We start from the raw sequence: 19,672 nt of genomic DNA, 5'->3' as shown, positions 1-19,672 counted from the left end.
GCAGCCAGAGCCTGAAGAGGACCATCTTTTTTTTCACCTCCAGGTTCCTCAAGGTAGGTTTAGACCTCCCTTTCCCACTTCCCAATTGAGAGGCCCTCCTGAAACCCTTCAGTCCTGTCCAGTGGCCCGCTGCTGCCAGAATTTACACTCTTGCTCGCTGACCAGCTACCGCTTCCCGCCAGATTTGGGTAGGCAACTGACATGGGGATTGCAGATGAGGCCCAGGAGTTAAAATCTCCCAGTCCTGAAACTGCTGAGATCAGAGGGAATTGGCACTCGGCTCATACCCGCCTGCTCGCTTCTCACTCTCAATTAAAATTGACCCTATAGTTTGCTGATTGGGCGTGTGTCAGTTAGTGAAGGAACCAACATGAGGGAATAAACTACTTGACCTCATCCTGACAAATCTACCTGTCAAAGACGTGTCTGTCCTCGTTAGCATTGCTAGGAGTGACCAATTGGGTAGTCCTTGTGAAAAGAAAATTCATCTCCACAGTGAATGTAGTGTGGTTACCACCTTGTTAAATGGGAAAAGCTAGGGACAAATCTAGCAGCCCAAAACTGGGCCAGCAGCAGTACACCACCACAATCTGTAATATCTTGTATCTTCCTCGCTCCTCCATCACCATCAAACTGGAAAAACAATGCTGTTTGAATGGGAATTGTATAAGGGTGTGCTAGGAGCAGCATCAGACATAGCTTAGAATTAGGTATCAGTCTCTTGAAGCTAACACACCGGGAGGCCTCCATGCCAAACACCAAAAGCAGCATGTAATAGACAAAACTAAGAAATCCTATACGCAACAGATCAGAGCAAAACTCGAGCCCTACCACAATGTCAAGAATGGCGGTGTGTAAGCAGCAACTTACCGGAGGAGGAGGCTCCATAAACAATGTCATCCTCAACCATGTCTTCAGCCAAAATTTCTAAGTGGATGATCCTACTTGATCTCCTTCTGAGGTCCCCATCATCATAGATGCCAACTTCTAGCCAATTCAGTTCATTCTATATGACATTAAGAAACACGCTGATTGCATTGAACACAGCAAAGGCTCTGGACCCTGACAACACCGCGACTGTAGTGCTGGAGTCTTGTGTACCAGAACTAGCTTTTCTCCTAGCCAAGATGTTACAGTGCCTGACAATGTCGAAATGCACAAGTACTTCGTATCCACAAAACACAGGATAAATCTAACCTCGCCAATTAGTGCACAATCAGCCTCCTCACTATCATCAGTAAAGTGATGGAAGGAATCATCAATAGAACCATCAAATGGCTGGTACTTACCAATAACCTGCCCACTGATGCTGTTTGGGTTGGGGATGGTCCCCGACAATCGGGAGAGAACGGGGCTTTGTTGGAGGGAGGGGTTTGCCAATCGCAGGGTAGGTGACTCAAGATCGGGGGTTAGAAGGCTGATTATGAGGTAGGAGGCTAGAGATCAGGGGTTGGAGTGGGGTCGGCTGATTGTGGGGCAGGCTGGAGATCAGAAATTTGGCTGGGGTGGGGGGCAGTCACCAATCGCAGCAGCTAGGAGAGGCTGCGATAAGCAGAAGGGAGGCCGAAAGTTTATTTGAGGTGCAGGGGGAGTACTCCTGCTCCTCCTGTCCCATAAGGAGCCTCCTGGCCCATAAGGAGTGTTCTAAAAAGCATTTAACTTCTGGAGCAGGCTGATCCTGTTCCCACTTTGCTGCCATGTTCCCTCAAGCCATGGAAACCCTGTCAGAAACTGTTAAATTTAAATCTGGCACCCAACTGCACTATGGGAGCCCGATTTAATTATAATGAAGTGTCCCACCTCTCCAAGACAGGACACATGCACGGCACGAAACCCACACCATAAAAATGGCGGCAGCCACAAAAATGGTGAGTTGGGGACATGTTCCTTGATTTTTCATTTTTAACCCCTGACTCTCTCCCGCCTGTCATGGGGGAATTAATTTTGACCTCAATGTTACTGCAGATTATTTTTGAATTTACCTCCTTTTAAGTGCAAGCCATGTCCTCTGGTTCTGCTTTCTGGACAAGGTGAAATAGTTTGTCATGATTTACATTATCTAGTCCCTTTATTCCTAAAAAACAGCAATTGTATCACCTCTCAACCTTCTCTCTTCCAGTGAGAACATGCTGAATTTACATAATCATTCCTCATACTCCAATCCTTCCATCCCCTAAATAACATAATTATTTCCACCGCAGTAGAGAAGTTATCTAAGAAGCTTCTTTTGTTAATTATGGTGATATATATATAAAATATTGATGCGGTGAATGGGAAAAGACTTGTTGTATTTGAAGAGATGGGTGAGCACATTTTTATTATGTTGCTTTAAGCAGGTGCTCTACGTTCAGGGAATTATAGAGATGAAAGTAAATTTAAATAGGTACTTTAGGAAAACAAGGGGTCAAAAAGACCGCTATGATCCTGACGATACTTTGGGCGGATGTTTGGTCTAAAAAAGAGGGAAAAAGCGCCTGGCGGCAAAAATGGGTGTTACATGCTGATTCTGGGCGGTAGAGGATGGTAGGTGGGTTTCTGGGTGGCTAATGGAATCCTGGAGAAAGTTACGCCGAAGCTGGACACGGATCTAGGGAGGGGGAGAACGCACAAAAAAATGCTCAAAAAATAAACAACAAAATATTACAAAACTTTCAGAGGACCCTTTAACACAAAATCGCTGCAAAAGAAGTAAAAAAAAATCTCAATTACCTTTTCTTGCAGCTCTTCACATCTATCGTCCAGGTAAGATCTGCTTCCACGCAGCGTCTTTTCTCCTGCAGGAGCGGAGGACCGCTCGGATGAATCTCAGGTGGGAGGACTTTTTACGGTGTTGCACGCCGGCGGTCGCTCCCCGGCGGTCCCCAGACCGCCAGCATGAGGACCTCAATAATTTCCCACAGAGGGGAGAGCGCCAAAAAATCTGGGAAACCGACTAGTTTTGCTGGCGGTAGGACCATCAATATCGGCCCACAGGGCTCTAGCTTTACCTGCTCCTAACGAGTGGTAGATTATATACCTCATTATTAACAATTGGCAGGAATAAAACCTATTCTACAGTGTTTCTTAGGCTAATCACGAAAAGGTTGGTGTGCAAAATATAAATATGGGTACCCCAAGGTTCAATTCTTGTGTATTTGATCATTTTTTTATAGCTATTTTCTAAACATTGGCCCAGAAACCCCTGTTTCTTCTTCCCGCGGGCATTCGACTAAAAATAAGAGAAAAGATGCGCACCTACCTTTTGGTCGAATGCCCACCAGAGATCCCGGACTTGAGGCCTCCTCTTCTTGCGCAACGGAGCGCATTCACGTTGGGACGTCCGCAGGAGTCTTGTGGGCCTGGACACCCAATCACAGTAAAGTATTTTCTCATTCATAGTAATAGGAGTTTTGTAAGTCCGAAACTCCTCTTACTATGAATGAGAAACACCCCCAAACACCCAAACACTACATAAAACATAAAAAAAAACACCTCACACAAATACACTATAGAAATTAAAGTTGATAGAAATGTTTTTTAAAGAAAAAAAATTTGCCGATTTTTAAAAAAAGGTTTAATTATGGTTAAAAATAAATGTAACGTAGTGGGCAGAGTTTTTAAAAATAATATGTTTTTTAAATTTAATTTAATTATATTTTTGTATATTTTTAAACTCTTACGCATGTAAAAGTAGGCTATGTGCCTGCTTTTATCAGGCGCAAGAGTTTTGAGGTCATTTGCTGGGCAAGATATGCATAAATCCCGCAATCTTGCCCTGGCAAATGTCCTCGCTCCCGAGATACGGAGGATCTGTCAAGCTAGAAACTTGACCGATCGGAAAAGCCGGTTTCTAACGCATGCGCATTGCGTACTGAAAGCCAGCTTTTCCGATGCCTTCCCAGGTCCGTAGAAACTTCGTACGGACCAGGGGAGGCCGCAATTTCTGGGCCATTGTGCTTGTAAAAATATGTCTTTAATGCACTTAGTAGAAGTGGCTAAAACTCCTTGATATGCCTTATTATAGAAGGTGGAGGGTTCAAGTCCCACTCTAGGAACTTGAGTACAAAAAATCTAGGCTGACACTCCAGTGCAGTGCTGAGGGCGTGCTGCACTGTTGGAGGTATGATCTTTTGGATGAGACGTTAAACCAAGGCCCTGTCTGCTCTCTCAAGTGGACGTAAAAGATCCCATGGCACTATTTTGAAGAAGAGCAGGGGAGTTATCCCCGGTGTCCTGGCCAATATTTATCCCTCAATCAACATAACAAAAGAAACAGATTATCTAGTTATTATCACATTGCTGTTTGTGGGAGCTTGCTGTGCGCAAATTGACTGTCGCGTTTCCCACATGACAACAGTGACTATACTCCAAAAGTGCTTCATTGGCGGTAAAGTGCTTTGAATCATCCGGTGATCGTGAAAGGCGCTATATAAATCCAAGTCTTTCTTAATTATAATCTAGAATTTATGGCCTAGGTTTTCCGATCGTAATGCTGACAGCCCATTTAAAATGAATTAGTGTCAATATTATGGCTGGAAGACCAAAGCCTGTGAATGTAATTATCATGTGAATAAGGAATATTACCTCCCTATTAGAATGTTTTTATTAGAATATTAGAATGTACAAGATCCCATGGCACTATTCAAAGAAGAGCAGGGGAGTTCTCCCAGTGTTCTGGCCAATATTCGTCCCTAAAGCAACATCACTAAAACAGATTATCTGGTTGTGTATCTCATTGCTATTTGTGGGACCTTGCTTTGTGCAATTTGGTTATCGCCTATCCCTACATTACTCAAAAGTAATTAATTGGCTGTAAAGTGCTTTGGGGAGTCCTGACATTATAAAAGACACAATATCAATGGAAGTTCATTCAATGTGAAGTACAGGTATCTGCTACATGCTATGCAGCCATCCAAATAGCCCATTATCTGCATACTGTAACTATCAGCTCATTGTAAATGGAGTGCAATAGTGGACCAAAGTCATACTTTTGACTGCATCACTGTAAGTTGCACCGAGGTTAGCAACAAAGTAGATCTGTACATATGTATTTGAAGTGTTTTACAATGGTTGTTATTATTGTTTAGAGCTCAGGAGGAATTGGGCAGGAGCCTCAGCCTTCTACAAACATTGAAATAATTACAAAATTATTTTTAAATTTGTCTTTGCATTTGGCCGGAGCTATACTGTCCCGGTAAAAACTCAAAATGGTGAGAGACAATTTAATCGATGCACTCTATCTTTTCTGGCTTTAGTGTGCTTGTGATTCATATCAAGACCTGACTCCCAGATTATATTAGCACTTTAGTGTCATTGTACAAAATCATTTTGCATCTGAGCAAAACTGGCAATACGGCTGCATTTTCAATGATATCGAGAGGATACTTCCCATTTGAAGATAATTGATAAATAAGCTCTTTAACACTGCAGAGTTCATTATAAACCAGCTTACATTATGATGACATAAGTTATAACAGCCTATTGATAAACATTGCATTTCCCAGGTCCAAAGGGTTTGTACTGGATGGTTTCCCTTGTTCAGCAGATGAAGTTATGTACCTGGCAAACAATAGCTTGTTCCCAGACACAGCCATCCTAATAAAGGTTGAAGAGGATAACGTGCTAGATTGGATCCTTCCGCCACGATTGGCAAAATGGAGAGAAAAACGCAACCAAAAGCTAGGACGCAAGAATAAAATAAAAGAACTAAAGAAAAAAATAAAGGTATGTAACCTTTAAATGTTCTTGGACAAGACACCAATAGGTGTCAGTATGTTTGAGCAATAGATCAAGATTTATTAAGGTTACTTAATATACTTAATGACAGGCGACAGTTCAATGAGTAGTTTGCGGCCCTTGGTCTCTGGAATCTCTCGGACACAGGTGACGTCGTCTTCAGTCTGTTCTTGGTCCTCGCAGCAATCTCTGTGTATTCCTTGAGTATCGATGTTTTAACCCATTTCTTATCATAGGTTTGTTTGGCATTGTCCTTATACGGTCTTTAACAAAATCACCTTTTTTAATTGGTTCTAGTTGCCTAAATACCATTGTCACTCAGACCAAAGGTAGCATCTTGTAATTTTCCAACAACCCTACTTTATTCATGTTATCTCATCTACACATTCCTTCACCTCATTGAAATTTGCCTTATCTCTCTTGTTCCTATCTTTGAGCAGTACACGCCTGATACCAAGGGGCCCAATTCAAGTTGTTTCTCTAGTCTTGATGATGTCCGGACTATCTCACTTTAATCTATTCATATGGGTACCTTAGCTCCCATGATCTGTCTTATTTTATGTTTCTTACATGAACTATAGTTCAAATATCTTTGTAATTAGTTTGGTAAACAAACTCTAATTTCTACTTTGCATTATAATATGTTATTTGACCTTCACTCGCAGCCTGCTTATTGTCTGAACTCAGTCAAAACTGCTTTGCCTGCCATTGCATACATTTGAACAGTCTGTAACATTCCCATGTCAGCAGAGTATCATGGGTAAGATTAGTTGGTCAATGACTACTATTGAATCTATACACATATGATTCCCATCTACTACGAATCTCTAATACCAGTCTTTCATACAGGTATGCATCAAAGATTTCTTGCTACTTAGAAACATAAAAACATAGAAAATAGGTGCAGGAGTAGGCCATTCGGCCCTTCTAGCCTGCACCGCCATTCAATGAGTTCATGGCTGAACATGCAACTTCAGTACCCCATTCCTGCTTTCTCGCCATACCCCTTGATCCCCTTAGTAGTACTTAAATTCTGTAGTATAAAAAGTGGGCTCTTGTAACTTATTAATTATTGTAAATAATCAAACTTACTGGGTTAATTTCATTTGTACAATTTTTTTTCATAAATTGTACTGATTACCTTATTATGTACCTTCAGTTACTTGAGGCCTTTGTTCCTTTCAATTATGGGCTAGGCCATCTCCAGATGCAGATTAACTAAACATATGGTAGAATCTATTTTTCACAGTTATTACCTGACCAGTAGAAATTATTAGGACTCATTGAGCAGCTTCCATAATGTCCACCTTCACATGGGAAACTTCATTGAATGTATGTACATAGCTACCACCTGGATTAACACACACCTTTACAGAGCATTACTGTTTAGATTTAGGTCAGAGGCTGTTTATTCTGCAACAAGTATCTCACCTCCTGACTCCCCAAAGCCTTTCCACCATCTACAAGGCGCAAGTCGGGAGTGTGATGGAATACTCTCCACTGGTCTAGATAAGTGCAGCTCCAACAACAACACCATCCAAGACAAAGCAGCCTGCTTGAACGGCTCCCCATCCACAACATCCAACATTCACTCCCTCCGCCACCATGCACCATGGCTGCAGTATGTACCATCTACAAGATGCACTGCAGCAACTTGCCACAGCTTCTTCGGCAGCACCTCCCAAACCCACGACCTCTACCACCTAAAAGGACAAGATCAGCAGGCGCATGGGAACATCATCACTTGCAAGTTCCCCCCCCAAGTTACACACCATCCTGACTTGGAAATATATCGCCTGGAACTCCCTACCTAACAGCACTTTGAGAGTACCTTCATCACATGGACTGCAGCAGTTCAAGAAGGTGGCTCACCACCACCTTCTCAAGGACAATTAGAGATGGGCAATAAATGCTGGCCTTGCCAGCGATGCCCACATTCCATGAATGAATTCGGAAAAAAATGGATTTACATTTTATCAATTTCAGTTCTTGTGCCAATGCCTCTCTATTCTTTGGGCTTGGGAACATTCTTCACTCTAGATTCCTGAGAGTGCATACTTGTCAACTATCGGTGGATCATACTGGCAGTAAGTGGAGGCAATTTAAACTCCTTCCACCCAGTGAAAATTGAGCAGGAACAGAGTTAACATCGTGGTGGTCAATTTATTGGCCCATTCCTGCTCTGCAGCCATTTTTACTCATGCCTTTCAGTGGTCTGCCCAGATGCCCAACTGAATCAAACGGGAGCATCATTAATCTAAGCAAATCAGAGTCCAATGATGTACATAGGACCCCAATTGAATTTGGAGGGACTACTGGGCAGAGCTCTGGACTCAAAAGAAACTAGCAGGCAAGAGGAAGAGGTCCCACATGAATAATGTGGGCAGATTGTGCCCTGGGCTCCTCCCGCACCCCCCCCACCACCACCCTTGTGATAGCCTCCATCCATGGACCTACCTTTCTGCCGGCCAGCATGGCATCTGAACAGTCCGATTTTGCGTTGACGAGCTGCAGCGGAATTCGCATTCTGGGTGTGCAGCTGGTTGGTGGAATGTTAATGAAGTCTTGGTCTCAAAGTGGCTTGTTCTTCCCACCAGTAGGATCAGATGGCCAGCCAGTATGACACCTGAGATTTACCCCAATGTTTGTTATACAATGTCTGCTTCCTGTCAAAAATCAACCAAGGTCATGCCAGAATACTGTAGGACAGATTTCTTCCATTAAAATACTAGATTGCAGTATCTTATAGCTAGTTTCCCTGCTCTGTGATGTGGCTACTCTTACTATGTAGAATCCACCATAGCACCCAGAAGCATTGAGACACCAACAGTTTGCTCAATTGTGCCAGATAATTGTGCTTTAGCTGCTACACTTAATTGCTATAAAGGGTGAGATTTACAATCAGTGACACATAGGTTTGCCAACTCTTGTTGTAGGTATTCCTAGAAAGTTGATCAAGTGACATTTGCAACTGTTACTGCATTTAAATTATAACTGTTAGGTCCCCATAGTTGAGTATCTTTTCTCCTGGTTTTGCGCCAGCAGCTGTTGTTTGAGAATAAGGAGGCCACCTGCAAGTAGGCGAAGAAGGGAAACTGAGGGCAGAGAAGAGAGGAAACCGAAGGTGGGTGAGGGAGGAAACCAAAGGAGGAGGAACTTGGATTCCACCAGTAACTAATAGTAATTCACTGAAATTGCACAAATAACTAATAGTAATACTGGTGACACTCAGATTCTCCTCATTATCAACAGTAATACAATAGCTTACTGATAATCTATATGTAACTGGTAGTAATAGGTGTAATGCCCCAATATCATAACTTTAACTAATAGTAATCCTATAACCTACTGATATTCACGCTATAGCTACAGCCAGAATCTCCCTGCACTGCACATGGTGTGGTCAGGCTCCCCATTTGATGCCACTTTTAACAGGCCCCATCTCTCTTCCTATCTCCTTCTACTCCGGTTTGGTCTCAGGTTCTCTCTGAAGGCAACAATCCTAAATTAGGAGCCTCAGTCAGAGCCGATCAGAGTTTGGACTTCACATGTCAAAATTGTCCGGCACAGACCGACTTAAACCAAACTGAGCAATCACATAAAGGGTACTTCCCACAGGGCACATCATCCTAAATTCAGCTCAGTATCAATATTTCTAAATAGCCCACTGAGCTCTGACTCAATAAAGGAGAGTTTTCACAAAATAATAGAAAATTATAGAACAGGAGGAGGGCATGTGGCTCCCCCAGTGTTACCGATTTTTCCTGTAACCCCATTGCTCCTCCACCACTCGATTCTTTTATATTCATTCTTTTCAAATACTTATCATATTGCCTTTTAAATACTGTTCTAGTCTCAGCCTCAATAGCCACTTCTGGTGAAGAATCCCAAGTTCCAATAATCCTCAGATCAAAAATCTTCCTTCTCCCTTCCCCCTTGGTTCATCCACTGAGAAGCCTCAATCTTCTTCAACTTGTTCCCCATTCACCCACCTGTGGTAACAATGTTTCACTATTTACCACAGTAAAGGCTTCACTCGCTCTTTTACTGGTCATTCCTCCCATGGCGCCGCTCCCACTCACCACGTTGCTGCTGCTGCTCCTGGCTATTCAGAAATTGCTGAATTCTCCAGTCTCCCTCTCCCACCACCCCCCGCCATCCCAGCCCAAATCCCACTTTCTCTCTTCATCTGCCCAAACTCGTCTCCCTCCTCCTCAGATCCCTCATCCCCTTTGCCTCATTCCCCAGTCTCCCTCTCTCCCCCAAGCCCCCAGTCTTTTTCTCTCCATCTGAGCGCGGATACTCTGTCCTCTGTCCTCCCAAATCCCAACCCCACCCCTTCATTACTCTTCGACTTTCCTAAGGTCCTGCCGCTGTCCCAGGCGCAACTCTCTTTTAGATGAGCCTGCAGCTTCCCTCTGTGCCTCTCTTGGAATCCTCCAAAGGGCCCACCGTGGCACTTGTCATGTTTCCTCACAAGTAGCAACCTCAACTGTCTCATCCTACTTTTTCACTGACCTTGCCGCCCAGCTTGTCCATGGGGGGCTAACCTTGCCAACCTCCTCCCTGTCCAACTCATCCCTCCAAGCGTTGATCCTGTGGATGCTGGCAGTGGATCAGCCATCACCGATCCTCTCTGGATCTCCTTGAGAATGTCCGTTCGCTTACAAACAAGGACCTTGCCATCCAAGAGCTTATCGTGGATGATTGCATCAACATCATGGCCCTGACGGAAACTTGGCTGAGGGGTGATGACACCTTACCTTTAAACAAAGCCCCCCTGCCTGGCTATACCTTGCTCCATTTGCACCGCCCAGGCCGCCGTAGTGGCAGTCTGGCTCTCATCACCAAATTATATGTTGGTTTACTACTCCTCCGGCATTTTCTCCTCCTTTGAACATCTCACCTTATTCCACCCGTCTCACCTCTCATTTAAAATTCTCATTCTCTACCACCCACCCAAGAATGATAAAAATGTTATCGCGGAGATATCTTCACTGCTTTCCTCCCTCAGCCTCTGCATCAAGCGACTTCTCATCCTCGGTGAAGTCAACCTCCGCCACAATTCATCATGCTCTCTCTCCTCTCAATTCACTACCCTCCTGTCCTTTCTTAATTCCTCCCTCCATGTGAATTCCTCAACCCATATTCACAGCCACCCCCTTGACCTTGCCATCACTTGTGGCCTCGCTATTCCTACTGTGTCAATTACAGATAAGGCTATCTCTAACCATTTCCTTGTATCGCTCTCCACCCACATCCCCCTTCCCCCACCCAACCCTACTACCTTCTGCACCCACCTCTGGAAAAAACTCTCTCCAAACTCTCTTGCAGCTGCACTTGTCAACTCCAAACTGTCCAGCCTTTGGCCCTCCTTTCACCATGACATTTCAGCAGCCACCGATCTGCTCAACCACACCCTCACCACCACCTTTAATTCCCTAGTCCCTGTTAAAACCATTACTCTCGCCCTGGCCGGTCCCCCTGCTACAGCCCTCATCTTCGCTCTCTCAAGTCCAAAGGGCGCAGACTTGAACAGATGTGGCAAACAACTGGATTACCCATTCACCGCCAGATCTGGCTGGATCACATAAAGCATTATTGGGTCCTACTCTCATCTGCCAAAACTGCTCACTATTCCAGGATCATTTTGAAATGCAAAGATAACCCCCCGGCTACTATTCTCTACTGCTAACGGTCTTCTTAAACCCCTCCCCCCTGTCTCCACTACACTCACCTCCAACAACAAGTGTGAGGAGCTCATGGACTTCATTGTCTCAAAGATTGAGACCATCCGATCAGCTGCCTCTGCCAGTTCTTCCCCTAACCCACCGGGCTAAACTTCTTCTGAGGTTCCCCCCTGCCCTAGCCCTCAACTTGCATCTTTCCCTAGTTTCTCTCTGATCGCGTCTCTTGACCCCTCCAAGCTCATCTTGTCCATGAGACCCACTTCCTGCTCCCTTGACCTTATTCCCACTGAACTGCTGACCACCCAACTTCCTTTTCTGGCTCCCATGTTAGCCGACATTGTTCATGGTCTCCCTCCTCAGGTACTGTCTCCCTCTCCTTCAAATCTGAGGCCATCACTCTCCTCCAAAAAAACAACCCTAGCCCCCACGCTGCTTGCTAGCTACCCCCCCATCTCCAACCTCCCTTTCCTCTCTAAAGTCCTTGAATGTGTTATCGCCTCCCAAATCCGTGCCCATCTTCCCCGGAGCTCCATGTTTGAATCCCTTCAATCTGGTTTCTGCTCCTGCCACAGTACCAAAACAGCTCTCATCAAAGTCACAAATGAAATCCTTTGTGACTGTGACAAAAGTAAACTATCCCTCCTTATCCTCCTCGACCTGTCTGCAACCTTTGACACAATTGACCACTCCATCCTCCTCCATGCCTCTCCACCACCATCCAGCTGGGTGGGACTGCACTCGCCTAGTTCCATTCTTATCTATATAATGGTAGCCAGAAAATCTTCTGCAACGGCTTCTCTTCCCACTCCTGCATCGATACCTCTGATACTTTTGGATGAGCAGAAATTTTCTCCTATTAAATACTGGGAAGACCGAAGCCCTTGGGCTGGATTTTTTGCTAATTTGTGTCCCGCTTCACCCCTCAGCGGGGCAGAAAAAGGTGTTTCTGGGTGTCAAATGGGGTGTCCAGGATTTAGCGCCGGGCCAGAAGTTTCAGCAATGGTTTTGCCGTCTCCTCCTCCATTTTGACCGTCAGGATGACATCAATCATAAGAACATAAGAAATAGAAGCAGGAAATGGCCATACGGCCCCTCTAGCCTGCTCCGCCATTTAATACAATCATGGCTGATCCGATCATGGACTCAGGTCCACTTCCCTGCCCGCTCCCCATAACCCCTTAATCCCTTATCGGTTAAGAATCTGTCTATCTCTGTCTCAAATTTATTGAATTCCCCGGCTTTCACAGCTCACTAAGGCAGCAAATTCCACAGATTTACAACCCTCTGAGAGAAGAAATTCCTCCTCATCTCAGTTTTAAATGAACGGCACCTTATTCTAAGATTATGCCCCCTACTTCTAGTCTCCTGAATCAGTGGAAGCATCCTCTCTGCATCCACCTTGTCAAGCCCCCTCATAATCTTATACGTTTTGATAAGATCACCTCTCATTCTTCTGAATTTCAATGAGTAGAGGCCCAACCTACTCAACCTTTCTTCATAAGTCAACCCCCTCATCTCCAGAATCAACCTCGTGAACCTTCTCTGAATTGCCTCCAAAGCAAGTATATCCTTTCATAAATATGGAAACCAAAACTGCACGCAGTATTCCAGGTGAGGCCTTACCAATACCCTGTATACCGGTAGCAAGACTTCCCAGCTTTTATACTCCATTCCCTTTGCAATAAAGGCAAAGATTCCATTGGCTTCCTGATCGCTGCATACTAACCTTTTGTGTTTCATGCACAAGTACCCCCAGGTCCTGCTGTACTGCAGCACTTTGCAATTTTTCTCCATTTAAATAATAACTTGCTCTTTGATTTTTTTCTGCCAAAGTGCATGACCTCACACTTTCCAACATTATACTCCATCTGCCAAATTTTTGCCCACTCACTTAGCCTGTCTATGTCCTTTGCAGGTTTTTTGTGTCCTCCTCACACATTGTTTTTCCTCCCATCTTTGTATCATCAGCAAACTTGGCTATGTTACACTTGGGGCCCTTCATCCAAGTCGTTAATAAGAACATAACATAAGAAATAGGAGCAGGAGTAGGCCATACGGCTCCTCGAGCCTGCTCCACCATTTAATATAATCATGGCTGATCCGATCATGGACTCAGGTCCACTTCCCTGCCCGCTCCCCATAACCCCTTATTCCCTTATCTTTTAAGAAACTGTCTATTTCTGTGTTAAATTTATTCAATGTCCCACAGTTCCCTGAGGCACCGAATTCCATCGATCCACAACCCTCTGAGAGAAGAAATTTCTCCTCATCTCAGTTTTAAATGGGCGGCCCCTTATTCTAAGATTATGCCCTCTAGTTCTAGTCTCCCCTTTCAGTGGAAACATCCTCTCTGCATCCACCCCGTCAAGCCACCTCATAATCTTAAATGTTTCGAAAAGATCACCTCTCATTCTTCTGAATTCCAATGAGTAGAGGCCCAACCTACTCAACCTTTCCTCATAAGTCAACCCCCTCATCTCTGGAATCAACCTAGTGAACCTTCTCTGAACTGCCTCCAAAGCAAGTACATCCTTTCGTAAATATGGAAACCAAAACTGCACGCAGTATTCCAGGTATGGCCTCACCAATACTCTGTACAACTATAGCAAGACTTCCCTGCTTTTATACTCCATCCCCTTTGCAATAAAGGCCAAGATTCCATTGGCCTTCCTGATCACTTGCTGTTCCTGCATACTAGCTTTTGTGTTTCATGCACAAGTACCCCCAGGTCCCGCTGTACTGCAGCACTTTGCAATCTTTCTCCATTTAAATAATAACTTACTTTTTAATATAGATTGTAAATAGTTGGGGTCGCAGCACTGATCCCTGCGACACCCCACTGGTTACTGATTGCCAACCTGACTCTCTGTTTTCTGTTCGTTAGCCAATCCTCTATCCATGCTAATATATTACCCCAACCCGTGAACGTTTATCTTGTGCAGTAATCTTTTATGTGGCACCTTCTCAAATGCCTTCTGGAAGTCCAAATACACCACATCCACTGGTTCCCCTTTATCCACCCTGTTCGTTACATTCTCAAAATTTCCAGCAAATTTATCAAACATGACTTGCCCTTCATAAATTAATGTTGACTCTGCCTGACCGAATTATGCTTTTCCAAATGTCCTGCTACAGCTTCTTTAATAATGGACTCCAACATTTTCCCAACCACAGATGTTAGGCTAACTGATCTATAGTTTCCTGCTGTTTGTCTGCCTCCTTTTTTAAATAGGGGTGTTACATTTGCAGTTTTCCAATCTGCTGGGACCTCCCCAGAATCCAGGGAATTTTGGTAAATTACAACCAATGCATCCATTATCCCTGCCACTACTTCTCTTAAGACCCGAGGATGCAAGCCATCAGGTCCAGGGGATTTATTTGTCTTTAGTCCCATTATCTTACTGAGTACCACCTCCTTAGTGATTGTGATTGTGTTAAGTTCCTCCCCCCCCTAGAGCCCTTGACTATCCACTGTTGGGATATTTTTAGTGTCCTCTACCGTAAAGACTGATACAAAATATTTGTTCAGAGTTTCTGCCATCTCCATGTTTCCCATTACTAATTCCCCGGTCTTGTCCTCTAAGGGACCAACATTTACTTTAGCCACTCTTTTCCTTTTTATATACCGATAGAAACTCTTGCTATTTGTTTTTATATTTCGTGCTAGTTTACTTTTATGGGGCTCAATTTTCCCCGAGCGCGTTTTCTCGCGTACTTACCCAAGTTACGCCGCTTCATTACGTCAAGAGATGCTCCAGAAAAAGATCTTCCTACTTTCACTGATGTTTGGCCCCTTCTCTGCAGTCGAGCAGCATGGCCTGTCGCCTCAGGGCGTGGAGCCTGCGTTCTGCCCATGCACAGTGGAAAAAAGTGACGATCCTGACATCTCTGAAATGGCTCTGCATGCGCAGTAGTGCTCCGAGCGTGCCAGAAGGAGTGCTGTGTTTCTGTTGGCAAGCAGGAGTAAGATTGTGGGCCAGTATCAAAAGAACGGTTGCTGGCAACAACGTTAGTCATGGAGAAGCGGTTTCGGGAGGACCCTGTTCATTCCGGCCCACAAGGAAAGTAAAACAAAGTTAAAAAACTTACCTGTTTGGACTTCTTCTGGTTGAATTGCAGCCACTCTGTAGTCCCCGATGCCGGCCAGTGCGCTCCCTCCCGCCCCTAGCCCAGGCTGAAGGGCCTCCCAGTGCGATCTCCCGCCCCTAACCCAGGCCGAATGGCCTCCCAGTGCGTTCTCCCGCCCCTAGCCCAGGCCGAGTGGCCTCCCAGTGTGTTCTCCCACCCCTAGCCCAGACTGAGTGGCCTCCCGGTGCGTTCTCCCGCCCCTAGCTCAGGCTGTGTGGCCTCCCAGTGCGTTCTCCCGCCCCTAGCCCAGGCCGAGTGGCCTCCCAGTGCGTTCGCCCACCCCTAGCCCAGGCCAAGTGGCCTCCCAGTGTGTTCTCCCGCCCCTAACCCAGGCCGAGTGGCCTCCCGCACCGGCCTGCTGCCTTCCCGGGCTGAGTGTAGAAAGGTGAATTGCAGTTTGATGCTGAAGGTACAACTTCAATTTTTTATTTCTTATAGAATTGCGGTAATGATTATTTCTTGATTATTTTAATTGTGCAAAGGATGGTTTTAACATAGAAACATAGAAAATAGGTGCAGGAGTAGGACATTCGGCCCTTCGAGCCTGCACCACCATTCAATAAGATCATGGCTGATCATTCCCTCAGTACCCCTTTCCTGCTTTCTCTCCATATCCCTTGATCCCATTAGCCGTAAGGACCATATCTAACTCCCTCTTGAATATATCCAGTGAACTGGCATCAACAACTCTCTGCGGCAGGGAATTCCACAGGTTAACAACTCTCTGAGTGAAGAAGTTTCTTCTCATCTCAGTCCTAAATGGCCTGCCCCTTATCCTAAGACTATGCCTCCTGGTTCTGGACTTCCCCAACATCTGGAACATTCTTCCCGCATCTAACCTATCCAGTCCCGTCAAAATCTTACGTGTCATACGTTTCCATGAGATCCCCTCTCATCCTTTTAAACTCCAGTGAATAAAGGCCCAGTTGATCCAATCTCTCCTCGTATGACAGTCCAGCCATCCCTGGAATCAGTCTGGTAAACCTTCGCTGCACTCCCTCAATAGCAAGAATGTCCTTCCTCAGATTAGGAGACCAAAACTGAACACAATATTCCAGGTGAGGCCTCGCTAAGGCCCTGTACAACTGCAGTAAGACCTCCCTGCTCCTATACTCAAATCCCCTAGCTATGGATAGAGAACTGGTTGGCAGACAGGAAGCAGAGAGTCGGGATAAGCGGGTCCTTTTCAGAATGGCAGGCAGTGCCTAGTGGAGTGCCGCAGGGCTATGAAGGCCAACATACCATTTGTCTTCTTCACCGCCTGTTGTACCTGCATGCCAACCTTCAATGACTGATGAACCATGACACCCAGGTCTCGATGCACCTCTCCTTTTCCTAATCTGCTGCCATTCAGATAATATTCTGCCTTTGTGTTTTTTCCCTCAAAATGGGTAACCTCACATTTATCCACATTATAGTGCATCTGCCATGCATTTGCCCACTCACCTAACCTGTCCAAGTCACCCTGCAGCCTCTTAGCATTCCCCTCACAGCTCACACCGCCACCCAGTTTAGTGTCAGCTGCAAACTTGGAGATATTATACTCAATTCCTTCATCCAAATCGTTCATGTATATTGTAAAGAGCTGGGGTCCCAGCACTGAGCCCTGCGGCACTCCACTAGTCACTGCCTGCCATTCTGAAAAGGACCAGTTTATCCCGACTCTCTGCTTCCTGTCTGCCAACCAGTTCTCTATCCATGTCAGTACATTACCCCCAATACCATGCGCTTTGACTTTGCACTCAATCTCTTGTGTGGGACCTTGTCAAAAGCCTTTTGAAGGTCCAAGTACACCACATCCACTGCTTCTCTCTTGTCCACTCTGCTAGTTACATCCTCAAAAAATTCCAGAAGATTTGTCAAGCATGATTTCTCGTTCATAAATCCATGCTGACTTGGACCGATCCTGTCACTGCTTTCCAAATGCACTGCTATTTCAACCTTAATGATTGATTCCAACATTTTCCCCACTACTGATGTCAGACTAACCGGTCTATAATTCCCCGTTTTCTCACTCCCTCCTTTTTGAAAAAGTGGTGTTACATTAGCTACCCTCCAGTCCATAGGAACTGATCCAGAGTCGATAGACTGTTGGAAAATGATCACCAATGCATCTACTATTCCTAGGGCCACTTCGTTAAGTACTCTGGAATGCAGACTATCAGGCCTCGGGGATTTATCAGCCTTCAATCCCATCAATTTCCCTGACACAATTTCCTGCCTAATAAGGATATCCTTCAGTTCCTCCTTCTCACTGGACCAAGTGTCCCCTAGTACATTTAGAAGGTTATTCGTGTCTTCCTTCGTGAAGACAGAACCAAAGTATTTGTTCAATTAGTCTGTTCCCCTGAGAAGTGGTGTTTCTATTGAATGGATTTTATTTTTCAATGTCTCGTTAGTAGTTTCTGTTTGCAAATGCACTCCGCATTAATTTATTTAACATTGCTAAGGGTTGGTTGGTTTATATAATACGTGTTGGTTTCCGTTTATGTGGTGGACTGTTCAATCTCATTCTTTTAATAATTATGTTGTAGCCTTCTGTCTTCAGCCTCACGGTCTGCTCCCCTAGCCCTGGCCGAAAGGCTTGCCGGTGTGTTCTTCCGCCTCTAGCCCAGGCCGAGTGGTCTCCTCCTTCCTGGTCAAATGCTTCCCCCCACCCCCTCTCCCTCCCCCCACCTCTCTCTTCCTCTCCACCTCTCTCTCCCCATCTCTCTTACCTTTCCTGCTGCTGCTGTCCGGGCACCTGCTGCACTTATCTGCGCCGATTTCCTTACCTGCGCCGATTTCATTAACTGTCTGCAATGGTTTTCTCGAGTGGACACATACGCTGGCCTTAGAACTGGAGTAACTATTAGCTGGCCAAAGTTGTCTAAATGGCCAGAATTGACATACGTGGCTGGTAATGCCCCCTTTTGAGAAAAAAGAAACTTATCTAAAAAAAATCTTACTAAGTCAGTTATGCTGGTGCAAATTGATTGGGCAAACTGGAGATTTTTAAGTTGGCCAGAAAAAGCAGTCTGCTGCAAAAACAACGGAGCAAATACTGGGGAAAATTGAGCCCATAGTCTGTCTTCTTCCCTTTCTTAATCATTTTTTAGTCATTCTTTGTTGGCTTTTAAAAGCTTCCCAATCTTCTGTCCTCCCACTAATTTTGGCCATTTTGTATGCCCTTGTTTTTAATTGGATACCGTCCTTTATTTCTTTAGTTAGCCACGGATGGCTATCTTTTCTTTTACACCCTTTTCTCCTCACATTGTGCAAGGCTACACTAGCGCCCCGGGTAGAACCTTCAGCTATTATGCCTGATTTGGCGACCGTCCCAGGACCCGACCAAAAAAAACAGGGGGTCGCAAGGTATAGCAGGCACAATTGCCGCCATATTTAAAGGGAGGCCGGAGAATCTTATATTGCAGTTGTCATTGACTACCTAGATTGCACGCAGAATGCTGTGTGAGTCTACAGTTTAAAGCAGCACTTTTATGAGTTAACCCTTTGTTTTCAAGGTCAGTAAAGGAGTTCAATGGGGGCAACGCTAGTTAGGCGGCAAATCATGCTGATTGCCATTGGCAGGCGGCTTCAAGCTGGAAGAAATGCTTAATGTTCATGGTTTGCAACAGAATCGAAGAGGTAACAGATGTTTGGGGAGGAGGCCTAACCCCCCCCCCCCACGGGTTTACAGGGAACATCGCTCATATCTACATATTTCTGATATGCAGTGGGTTCTGCGCTTCAGAAAAAAAGTGCTCACAGAGATATGCCTGCTCCTACAGGCAGACCTACAGCCTACCAGCGGCACCAGGACTGCGCTATCCGTCGAGGTGAAAGTGACTGCGGTGCTGGCATTCTATGCCTCTGGCTCCTTCCAGGCAACAGCAGGGGACATATAATGCATTTCGCAGCACGGCACACATTGCTCCATTCGCTCGTGACAAGGGCACTGTAGGCGTGCAGGATGGACTTCATAAAGTTCCCAATGAACAGGGAGAGCCAGAATGAGAGGGCTATAAGTTTTGCATGATTTGCAGGCCTCCCCAAGGTTCAAGGTGCGATTGACTGTATGCACGTCACTGCGAGCACCAACACAGAATCCAGAGGTCTTTGAAATAGAAAGGGATAACACTCCATTAACGTTCAGCTGG

At 45.2% G+C, this 19,672-nt stretch overlaps 1 protein-coding gene across 4 annotated transcripts in view; it reads left to right on the top strand.

Moving 5' to 3' along the window:
- The window catches only part of ak9 (adenylate kinase 9), a 702,269-nt gene that overhangs the window by 486,091 nt on the left and 196,506 nt on the right, over nt 1–19,672 (top strand). For all 4 annotated transcript variants that reach the window (XM_070885675.1, XM_070885673.1, XM_070885672.1 and 1 more), the window contains one exon: nt 5,484–5,703. In XM_070885675.1, the coding sequence (XP_070741776.1) occupies nt 5,484–5,703 (220 nt within the window). The remainder of the gene's footprint in view (nt 1–5,483; nt 5,704–19,672) is intronic.

This window comes from Pristiophorus japonicus, chromosome 7 (assembly GCF_044704955.1).
Source record: "Pristiophorus japonicus isolate sPriJap1 chromosome 7, sPriJap1.hap1, whole genome shotgun sequence".
Classification (NCBI taxonomy): Eukaryota; Metazoa; Chordata; class Chondrichthyes; family Pristiophoridae; genus Pristiophorus; species Pristiophorus japonicus.
The sequence above is the reverse complement of the archived record's forward strand: the minus strand, read 5'-3'. Positions and strand labels throughout refer to the sequence as shown.